Raw genomic sequence first — 11,443 nt, 5'->3', positions numbered from 1 at the left:
ATTGTTTTAAAATATCAATAACAGCACCGAAAAATAATAGTAAAACATGAGATTGTGGCGAGTGTATTTTCGAAAATAGTATGGAAAAATCTAATTAGTGTGAAAAGACTCAATCTTGTAGTAATTATCCGAATCTGTGTTTGAGTATTGGGGAGATTAAATATCTTCCACAAGAATATCAAGAAAATAAAATAAAATGCGGATTTTTGTGGGGTTTTATTAAGAAGTCGGAAAAGCCGAAAAGGTTGGATGCAAAGTACCAGAAAGTGCCGGGTGTCCGTGGGTCCCCTGCGTTCTCAGCCACAAGATTTCCTCATTGCGCCACTCCACTTCCAGAATTTTCCTTCCCAAACTTGCTGTACATCTTTTTTATTTTCTCAAACAAATTAAATTTAAATTAATATTCTCGGTCTGACTCTGACGTGGCAGCCCCTGCTTTTACTTTCTTCCTCCTCCATTTAACTCTGGGTTTCCTTGTGCGCTTCTTCTCTACTCTCGCATTTCTTTCTTCTCCTCTCTTTACATCCTCCTTCCCCTCCTCCTCTCGATTTGGATTTTCTGTTTTCTTGTATTGTCCGGCAATCCGACGGCGGAATCCGTTTGTTTGTTTCTCGGGAAAGTTTATTTTCAGTTTTCTCTCCCACTTAGAAAACTGTCGAGACAAAGTTTATTTTCAGTCTTTCAAATACCATTTCAGGTAAGCTTCTGATTGATCTGCTTTATTTTCCCATAAATATCTTTTCTTTTCTTTTTTTTTTTCAGAAAAATAATTATTCATAAAGTATAATTATTGGTTCTTATTTAACCTTATTTGTTTATTTATTTATTAATTTAGATTCGGCGGAATATCCAATTGATGAAATTCTGTTTTGCTTTATTGGGAATCAATTTCTCAGATTACAGGTTTGGTTCGGAGTAAACGTGTCGGACTTGTTCTGTTTGATTTGAGCAGCAATGGCAGTTGAGGTATGCAAAAGCAATCTGCGTTACTATGTTTCAATTTTCTGTCTTTTCAATCAATTGTTTTGGTCGGAATTTGATCATGGTGTGTGAGTGAATACTTTCTTAGTACAATTTGCTCCAAAAGTAGAGGAATTTGGCTGTCGATTCGATAGATGTCTCAAATCAAGATAAGATTTTGATGCAGTTGTTACTTAATTCACAGTTATTAAGTTTATGATCGATTAATGAATATGTTTGCTTGGATTGATTGTGTTTCTGGTAACAAGATCAGGCAATTTGCATGATTTCTCTAGTGCTCGTTTATTATGTTTTCAAACTCGTGCAGAATTATTTTGTTTCGTGTTTTCGAACTGAATTGTGTACTAATGATGAACGCTTTTTCGCTTTTGTTCTTTACTATGTTGGAAGCCAAAGTATCAACCCGACTTTTTGTTTGGACATAGGATCAGATTGAAGCCACAGGTTCAAACGCCTCTGTTGCGGTTGGAAATTGCAGTTCAAACGGTGATGCGCAATCTAATGCGGAGATTTGTTCATTTGGCAGTGACCATGCACCCAAGGTCACCTTCTTTTCATTGCTTTCGTTGCAGAGGGGTTCCCTTTTGCCTAAATTTATGTACCTACTCAAATTTTCGCTGAACGGTTCTTTGTTTTTGCCTTGTTTCTTCAGGTTAGGAAACCGTATACGATTACAAAACAAAGAGAAAAATGGACAGAGGAGGAGCATCAGAAGTTCCTTGAAGCCTTGAAATTGTACGGCCGAGGTTGGCGTCAAATAGAAGGTATAAGCTCATTGCCTCCTAACTGTATCTATATTCTAGAGCAAGTTTCTTTCACACCATCTGACGATGAAGTTAAACTCATCTTTATGCAGAATATGTAGGCACCAAAACTGCAATTCAAATTCGAAGTCATGCCCAAAAGTTCTTCTCTAAGGTTTAATGCCTATTCGACCTTAGTCCCTATTTCCTTTAATAGTATATACAGGATTCTGAAATTTCTTTAGTTAGATATTCAAGACCCTGTGCCATTAAATCATCATTCGGCCGTATTTTTTAGTTAGCATGTATCCTTCACTGTATTAATATGGTTTTTCTTGTTTTCAGCTATCTAAGGAATCATGTGGACCTAGCGAAGGCACCATCAGACTGATTGAGATTCCTCCTCCCCGGCCTAAGCGGAGGCCTGTGCATCCTTATCCACGTAAATCAGTGGATTATCTCAATGGATCACCAGAAAGGTCACCATCCCCACAATTTTCGGCTCAAGGGAAAGACCAACAATCTCCCACTTCAGTACTATCTGCACATGATTCAGATGTACTGGGGTCTGCTGCTTTCGACCAGCATAACAGATCTCCACCCCCGACTTCAGGTACCACTGACATGCACTCTACGAGCTTATCCCCCTTTGGAAAAGAGAGTGATTACGTGGTGTCCAACTCATCCGCTGACGAAGTGAAAGGGTCCTCGCCATCGGTCCAATTGGAAAAATTTCCATCCGTGGTATGATGAACTGTTATGCTGATTATGAATTTAGATTCCTTTATTCTGTTTTGGGTTCTGACTCTGGTTGCCCTTGTATTGATCTGGATTTCCAGAATTACAGATCCGGTTCCAAGCACACTGTGAGTGCTGAAGACGATGCCGGCAATATAAGAGCTTCTGTGAGCATTAAGCTCTTTGGAAGGACAGTTTTGGTACCAGACTCGGAGAAACAACGTCCACCTGGTGCAGAGGATTCTAAGATGTTGACATCAAAGGTGGAAGAAGACAAATGTGAGAGGGAGAATGATAAGCTTGTTCAATTATCAAGATCAGATCAATTAGATACGAGTTTAACACTCGGTGGGATTGTTGGCAACGTGGTTTCATTGGCATGTGGTGCTACAACAGAATGGGAACACCAAAAACATAGCCCTAATCCTGAAGCTCCTCTGCCATGGTGGTCTATGTATCATGGTTTTATGGACCTTCACGTCAGATCGTGTAACCAAAACTCAGCTAAAATTACGGGAAGATCCTTTCATAGTGCAGTGGAAAGTTTAGGTGAGAGGCACATAGAGGCTGTCGATTCATTACTCGAAGAAACTTGTTCGGTGCCCTGCAGTTCACGGAAGGGGTTTGCAGCGTACAAAAGATGTTTAGCAGATGTAAATAAGAACTCATCTGCCATAGTTTATGAAGACATGAGGGACCGGCGAAGGGCTCGTGTCTGCTCATAGTTTCGCATTCCAGATGTTCTGTTTTTCAAGTTTATTGCAATACGCCCGTGATTGAAAGTTTACAATTCGATATCTTCCGGTCGGATGAGGTTGCAGTTTTGGAACAAGCAATAATTGTAACTTCCTTTCTGGGTGTATTCCTTGAACCCTATTCTTTAAATGAAATTATTAGGCGTCAATTGAATAGATATTCGTTTCCTCGACTGTTTCTTGGTCACAGTTTATGCAATCCAGGGAAGCGATTTTCGCATTTCCAGTTTATGCAGTCATTTGAATTTTGGTGGCCTTGACAAAAAGGAGAGAGAGAGAATTTTGCATCATTAATTGAATCATACAATCATACGTTAAACAGAGCATACAAAAATGAGAATCCAAACAAAGTAGACACAAGACAGTCCAGACCAGTGAAGGCACCATGGACTCTGTTCAACGACAATCACGGCTACGGCTGACATTTCAATACCGTCTTGGGTTTTGTTTGGGAGGTTGACGAAGTTCTGATCTCGGCTTTGCAACTTCAACAAATATTACCCTGCCATCCGAAAACTGAAAGAGAGAACAAGAAGCAAAGAAAAACTCAATATCTGATATGTCATTTGGACAAGCCGATATAAGCGATGCTATCGAAGATACTGGAAATGAGTGCTGGTATGCGCAGCAATCATCATAAACTAGAAAATTTTGAAGGTTCAAATCAAAAGGCAATCATCAGTTCACTACATATATCTTCTGAAGTTACACAGGACACAAACTCCATCAAACAAACAACTCAATGTTTCATCAAGCTCAAAAACAACCGACTGTCCAGACACTAGAACAGGTATAAAAGACTACAGTCATTGGAGCTAGACGTCAATAAGCAAAGATTTCCAATTGAAAGCATGTAGAACTTTTAAGAGAAGAATACACCTGGTAGCGGTTTCCCTCCTAACGTCAACACATATTGCTTTGATATGTAGCCAGCTAGTTTTAGGTCATGATATGAGAGCAGTCATGCACTACTTCAGTGAAGCAACATACTTTAGCGCTACCCAGCACGCATATCCTTAAGGGGATTCGATTTATGAGGCTAACACATGTTTCTGAAAATAATGACAGTCACAATCAGGGCAGCGCAGCTGAAAATGATGGCATCATGTTAGAGCAGAGCATGAGATGCCTACACTTCTCGTGGTATCGTATGTTTCATGTTTATGCTAAGTTTACGCATCACCATTGGTTTAGATGATCATAACAAGGTGGTAGAAACCTTTTCACGTTGCCAGTCAAGGTATTCATACTACATAAGGGGCCCTGATAGAAGTAAGCCAAAATCCCAGGTGTCCAAGATCTCCCTTTTACCATCAGAGTACATAAAATTACTATGAAACTCTAATTCTCCTATGACACTCTGCTCGATACATTGTTGCTTCACTTGGTGAACGTATTCTTACCATTAATACACTCTCCTTGATATATTCTTCCCATTTATACAAGTTGTCAATTGGCAAAGCATCCATCCTTTGGAGAAATTAAGAGGACCTAGTTGCATAAATTGTCCCGAGTAATTTTACGTTGACTAAATTTACAAACTAAATAATGTGTCACCTATAAGAAATGAGCACGTTTATTAACATTTAAATAATAATTTACTCATCAACTTTCATATTATTTAATTTACAAAATTTAATGTCCCAAGTCTCTCAATCATTACACAAATCGTCGGTTATCTAGCCTCCAACTTGAATCAATTTTTAGAAGGTAGAAGGGGCGGAGCGCACGGCAAAGTTGAATATGGTAGTTACCAGGAGACCGGCTGTGCTGTACCACTACCCTTGTCCGGACGGCGCCTTTGCTGCATTGGCAGCGCACCTCTACTTCTCCGCCGTCTCTGCCGAACCCCTCTTTTTCCCCAACACCGTTTACAGCCCCATCACCCCCCAACACCTCCTTCTCCCCAACATCGACCACCTCTACCTCCTCGACTTCGTGGGTCCCCCCGGTTTTGTCCAGAAGATCTCCTCCGTGGTCCCAAACGTCGTGGTCTTGGACCACCACAAGACTGCCATTGGAACCCCCATTGGCGGAAATGTGACCGGCGTCGTAGACATGAACAGGAGCGGCGCCAGCGCCACCATCGCTTTCGATTACTTCAGGGACAAAATTGACGCCGACAACAAGGCAGCGGTTGCTCGGTTTGACGGAGTGAGGAGGCTGTTCGAGTATATCGAAGATGGTGATCTATGGAGGTGGAAGCTTCCCAACAGTAAAGCTTTCAGTAGTGGTTTCAAAGATTTGAACCTTCAATACGACGTTGGGTTGAACCCATCTTTGTTCCAACAGGTAATATCAAATTTGCTTGCTTCATTAATTGACGGCGTTGAAATTACTGAAAAGTTGTGTGCTTTATTGATTTTTGGTTTGAATGAGCAGCTGCTGTCTTTGGATTTGGAGTCTTTGATTAGTGAAGGAATGGCGAGCTTATCGGAAAAGCAGAAATTAATAGATGAAGCTCTCAGTAAGTCTTATGAAATTTCGCTTGGCGGTGGAGCCTTTGGAAATTGCCTGGTATTATTAGTATACTTCTTTTCTGCATTCTATTGGACTGCTGCTGCTGCTGCTGCTGTGTGTGTGTGTGTGTTAGTGTGTTTATGCATAGTCTTATCTTTTCTGCTTGTAGGCTATCAATGCAGATTCTATCTCCGAGCTGAGGAGTGAACTCGGACATCAATTAGCTACTAAAAGCCGTAGTCTAAACTAAAGGTATGTGCCGTTCTGTTTCCTTGCTCATGGTCTTGAAATGTATACATATATCGGAATTTTTGTCTGGTCACTCTGTTACTTTTTTCCTTTCCAAACTTTTCAATAATGTTCGGGGCACGCTTAATGTTGCCACTCTTTACATTACTGCAATGCATCAAGATTACAAGTTTTGGGCTTTTTTAGTTTGAATTTAGTGTGATTTTATCATTGGTTCTAGTTCGAATTTTGTGAAAGTTATTGAATTTCTTGCCTTGTTTTTGCTTTCTTCAAAAGTGCTGCTGTTGTGGTGATGCCACAATGTATTTTGCTTATCACATTCCAATTCTTGTCTTTATAGTTTATAAGTTAAATCCACCAAGAAAGTTGAATGCACAAAACTATAAAGCAGTGTTAACAATTGCACGATGAATATAGCATTTTTTCTCCCTTTATAGCATTGGAGTGGCATCTTATATAGGACACTGGTAGTTCCTCAGTTATCATGTTTATTTATATAACTGTGGTATAATTTCATTCATTCAAATGGAGAAAATGTCCCCTTAGTTGAAAGAGCAACCAATTGGAGATGTCTCAGTTGTGGCCTCATAGAGGAGGGTTTACTCAGTTGTGGAATTCCATTCTCCAGAAACTGCCCTTTCTTATATTCGCAATCCATGCCTTTCAATCCATTCTGTTTGGAGGGTCACAAATCACATCTGATTAGGAGGGACCAGGTAATTTGCTAAAAAATGGAATTTCAACTTCTGACATAGTAATCTTTCCAAGAGCTGCATTCATGATGATGATATTTTTGGCAAAGGAATTTTAGTTGAGGAAGTAGTTTCTCCATTTGCGAATGGATTTGCAATTACAAGAATTGTAGAAAGAAAATGTAAAAGTTTTAAGGGAGAAACCATGCGATGTAAAATTAAAGCTATCTATCCAAACTGATGCTAGGATTGAAGCATGTTGAACCAGTGGGGCTATATTTGTTCCTTTTTTACTTGGTAAAAAGTCTGGTTAATTGGACCCATGTTAGACTCCTCCTTGAATGCACTATTCTAGCAATTCATGATTTCGTCTTGTTATTTTGTTTGTTTTAATTGACGTTGATCTCTTCCAAAGCATGGTTTCCATCAACTCCAGTAGTTTTTATTGAGCTCAGCTCAAACTGTTCCACCCTTCTGGATATCCAATGCACCTTCAGTAACTTGTTTGAGATGTATTGTAATCGGTGCTATCCTTCCATTTTACATTTTAGTTTTGTTTTTTTTTTCTTTCAAATTCTCTGTAGGGGCATTGGTGCTGTTGTATACAGAGTGCCTGAGCTTGAAAATGACCAAATGCTAAAAATAAGCCTTAGGAGCGTGGACACCGAAAGACACAATGCTCATCTCACAGGTTGTTCTCATCATATGGATTTTCCTTCTGCCTGTTAAACATGGAATTAACTGGCACATATACGTAGTACTTTGGGAAAAGCTAAAATGCGTTTTGCATTTTCTTCTCAGGAATTTGGAGGCGGTGGGCATCGACATGCTAGTTCCTTCATGTTAGGCTCTGCAGAATTCAAGCAGTGGAAACTGTGAAGATTAATATGACATTCAAGAGGTAACTTCAAAATCCAATCGTTAAAAATGTATTGTATATATTTATTCCACAATGTATTGTATATATTTATTCCACAAGTAACACCCAAATCACCTCAGGAAAGAGGTTAATAACTAAATCTCTAGACTGGTCATCTGATAAACTGACTCTCAAGAGAATCCACCAACAAAACTAAACCGAACCAAACCAAACCATCATAAAATGGCTAAAGCCAATTTAAGATAATTAATCTACAAATTAATGAAGATATGATGACAAACCTTACAAACTTTGTCTAGTGTTCTTCATGAAATCGTGTATACATACATACATACATACATACATATATATATATATATATATATATATATGTTGTATTTTATTGTTTGAAAATTACATCCGTCCGTGCATGCATTTTCAGGTTATTTACTGTTAACACCAATTCCGGTAACCATCCATGTACTCATCTTCACTGATCAGTTAGTTTGTGAAGGCCACATGAGAGAGCTGATCTTCACCACTGACACCGGTGTTAGAAGAACACTGCATCCACGTATCATCTGTGATGAACTGCATCCAGGAATCGTCTTTCTCATCTTCCTCCTGCAGGCATGAGATTGACGATGACGATGCCATCGGAATCTCCGGTGACATGGTTTGATCACAATAATCGTTGCTTACACCTTGTGATCGTTCATGAATATTATTTAGTGTTAAATTACTTGATTGGCCTTGCTGCTCTTCAATCTCCGCGCAAATGCCATTTTTCTTAAACACGCGACACAATGCAAAAGAATCCTGCTATATAAATTCAGTATTTGTTAATTTATCAAGCAAAGTGTAAAAGGAGTTGGAATGATATTGTATAATGGGAGATTTTTTTTAATGTGCCGATCATGCAGGAACACGGTTTACTACATTAAATGTCACAATATAAGTGTTTAATTTTTTTTTTTTTTTTCAAGCATCAAACTACTCGTGTTATATCATTTGGTGTACCATATTTTTAAAATATTAAAAAGTTCGTATAATTTATTACAATATATGCATATTAATTATTATTTTGGAGTTCGGAATAAAGTAAAAAGTCCCCGACACCTTACATAAATGAAAGTGATCGATGTGGAGCTAGCTAGGCTGCTTCTTGTGGTTAATTAATTGTATGATCAAACGTAATTTCAGTATAATAATCCTTAATTCTTAATTAAGCTTGAGTTAATTAATGGATATTAATTTATATCTGAATCTTGTGGAGGATTGTACTTTTGTCTGATTAGAAAAAAGAAAAGAGATTTAAGTGATCCACTGCAAGCAACGAATATTGTCAGGTATTTGTTTATTTATTCCATTATTTATATATTTCAAAATATAATATCATAAATTCCATGCATGCAAATGCAAACTCATGCAAGTTTTACGTGGATAGTTTTACTTTTCATTATTATACACTATTAACTTATGGTCCAAAGCTTTCTGATTGATTATGCTCTATAATTGATCGATTAATTTTTCTTTTAAGTGGAGTGTTAATTAAGTTTAGGGGCAGCGTAGCCAAGGATTTGCATCTCACGCTGCAAAAGAGGTAAAATTATAATAAAAAGCATGAAAAAGGAAAATGCTTTTCTCCCTGCCTCAAGCATCGAACTTCATGCTTTTTAGGTCAAATATTGTATGATGATTCGAAAAAAGATTAATCTCTGAAACAATGGTCTTAGGGTTTCCGTTCTGTGTGATTTTGGTAGAGATAATTTTTGACAAAAACTTAAAAAATAGTAGGTTTGATTGTTGAAAAACAATGTGAAATTATACTTCCCCAACTAAAGCTCACTATAATCATTCTGATCATCTTGTCTTTCTTTTTCATCAGATAATTAGTAACAGTGACACTAATGAGTTCCTTCTAATGAATAAATTGGTGAGTGATCATCTAGAATTTATAAGTCACACTCGCAGCTTTCATTAATTAAATCCCACCATACTCTTCAATTTAATGATGAGAATATTTTGGGACAAATAAAATGAGCTACAGATACAAAGAATGCTTAATCCTCCCAATTGACTAATTAACGTGTGGACATTATATTTGTATACTAATGTGTGTAATATTAGTTAATTTAGAGCACAAACAATGCGTGTATAAATTGATGGAGAATATGGTACCTGAATTGCGGCAGATGATGAGGAGGAGGTGTCGAGGTCGGAGGAGCAGTAGTAGTCCTTGTCGTCGAGGCGATACTCGTGCATGACCCAGTCAGTCCGAATGCCCTGAGGAGCTCGGCCTCTGTAGTAAACCAGCGTCTTCTTCATTCCGATTGCTCGATTCTGGCACGTCACTCTCCTGTCTTTCCCAGTCGACTTCCAATATCCTGCTCTCGTTGCTCTGTTCGTTCTGAATCCATTAGGGTATTTTCGATCCCGCGGTCCAAAGAAGTACCACTCGGGGTCTCTACTTGGTAAAAACGATTTTTCTGCATTGATGCACCAATCAAATTTGCATTATACATATACTAAGATAACGCTCAAACGCTAATCAGAAAGTTAACTATCACGAATGGTATACTGCTTGAATAATAATGGTGTTGATAAAGTAAAGGGACTCAAATGATGATCGGTGAACGACCTGCTAATTCCCAAGGCTCGCATTTGTAGAGATCAACTTCAGGAATGATGTCGAGCTCAATCTCTTGGCCGTTGATTTTCCTCTTGAGATAATAATTCACCAGCTCCTCGTCCGTTGGATGGAACCTAAAACCGGGAGGTAATCCCACTGGCGCCATATAATTGATATCAAAGCACGGCTTAAGCTAGCTAGTTTTGTTGTTACTGATTGTTTCCTTGGCGATCGATCGATCGATCGCCCTTCTCCTCCTCCTAGCTAGCTAGCTAATGATTTATGGATCATGATCATGTTATATATACAAGTATAAAAAGGACTGAAAGTCCCTTGTATTAAGGTCTTTCCCCACTCCTCATCAGGACCTCACTTTTCCTTTTCCAGATTCTCAGACAAAACCTTCTTCCTATTGACACTTCTCTGCCTTACTGAATGTTTTTAAATTTTTCTTATCTTTCAATTTTGCTTATTTGTTTTTACCAAAGAAAAATTTTATTTGTAAGCAAAAATCATATAAATATGCGTGTGTTCGTACATATTATATGCGCTCTCATGTTAGGATTTATCATCAAAATACGTTGTTGTTAGACTATGAATTTCAATCGCACATTCAACATTCATTACAATACAGTATAGCATGTGTCACTCGCTCTTGCAACACATCATATATTCTGTTAATTAATTTGGTAGCTTAGTTTCACTTTTGTTTTTTCAAGCCTCAATCCCCTTATCCCTTTCCGGCCGAACGCTTCTTAATAATTTACAGTTACAGTGTATCTTATCAGATTTTGACAACGAGTTGAGTTACTAAATTATCTAAAGTTATACTGTACTACTGGACCAAAACTCAAAACAAGGCTGTCATCTTCATTCACCTTTACATACTATATTTTATTGTCTTTCATTGTTTCTCTTCAACTTTTACCAGCTATTGGTCACTACAAAATCCACATCAAGCTTTAGATGTAGATCGTGTGATGTCAATAACGTGATGTCATGTACCGGAATGAAGTTGAAGAAGGGCCAGGGGCCACGTGACCCCTCCCCCTCTTTCTCTCCTTTTTCGAAATGATAAAATTACTCATAAATTATGAAATATCTAGCTCTTTGAAGTTGAAGAAGGGTCAGGGGCCACGTGACCCCTCCCCCTCTCTCTCCCCTTTTTCAAAATGATAAAATTACTTGTAAATAATAAAATATCTGGCCCTTTGTCGGAAACATATGAGTTTCTAAACAACACACATTCATCTAGACTGTAATTGTTTCTTGATCATCTTGTAGCCTTGAATTAATGTGCATATTTTTTGTACAGTTGATGGCTGGTCAAGTGC

At 38.2% G+C, this 11,443-nt stretch overlaps 2 protein-coding genes and 1 pseudogene across 4 annotated transcripts; 2 read left to right on the top strand and 1 right to left on the bottom strand.

The window, feature by feature from the left end:
* Positions 1-257: 257 nt before the first annotated feature.
* Positions 258-3,375, top strand: LOC125478925 (protein REVEILLE 7-like). 2 transcript variants are annotated; one of them, XM_048587760.1, is made up of 7 exons: positions 258-697; positions 897-966; positions 1,413-1,523; positions 1,634-1,745; positions 1,838-1,899; positions 2,070-2,468; positions 2,564-3,375. In XM_048587760.1, the coding sequence occupies exons 2-7, from the start codon at positions 955-957 to the stop codon at positions 3,185-3,187; spliced, it is 1,320 nt and encodes a 439-aa protein (XP_048443717.1). In that variant the 5' UTR covers positions 258-697; positions 897-954; the 3' UTR covers positions 3,188-3,375. The 2 variants fall into 2 exon arrangements, with proteins under 2 accessions (XP_048443717.1, XP_048443716.1); XM_048587759.1 differs by having other exon boundaries at positions 266-697; positions 1,407-1,523.
* Positions 3,376-3,804: 429 nt separating this feature from the next.
* LOC125478957 lies at positions 3,805-8,057 on the top strand (annotated as a pseudogene).
* LOC125478926 (NAC domain-containing protein 86-like) lies at positions 7,979-10,394 on the bottom strand. 2 transcript variants are annotated; one of them, XM_048587761.1, is made up of 3 exons: positions 10,119-10,394; positions 9,659-9,966; positions 7,979-8,299 (listed from the first exon to the last, which is right to left on the bottom strand). In XM_048587761.1, exons 1-3 carry the CDS (start codon positions 10,273-10,275, stop codon positions 7,979-7,981), a joined length of 786 nt encoding a protein of 261 aa, XP_048443718.1. In that variant the 5' UTR covers positions 10,276-10,394. The 2 variants fall into 2 exon arrangements, with proteins under 2 accessions (XP_048443718.1, XP_048443719.1); XM_048587762.1 differs by having other exon boundaries at positions 7,979-8,296; positions 10,119-10,393.
* Between the last annotated feature and the right edge of the window lie 1,049 nt (positions 10,395-11,443).

Source organism: the organism of the source record quoted next, unplaced genomic scaffold (genome assembly GCF_019419815.1).
Source record: "Pyrus x bretschneideri cultivar Hongxiangsu unplaced genomic scaffold, Pyrus_bretschneideri_v1 Contig27, whole genome shotgun sequence".
NCBI lineage: Eukaryota > Viridiplantae > Streptophyta > Magnoliopsida > Rosales > Rosaceae > Pyrus > Pyrus x bretschneideri.
This window is presented reverse-complemented; position numbering and strand designations above follow the sequence as displayed.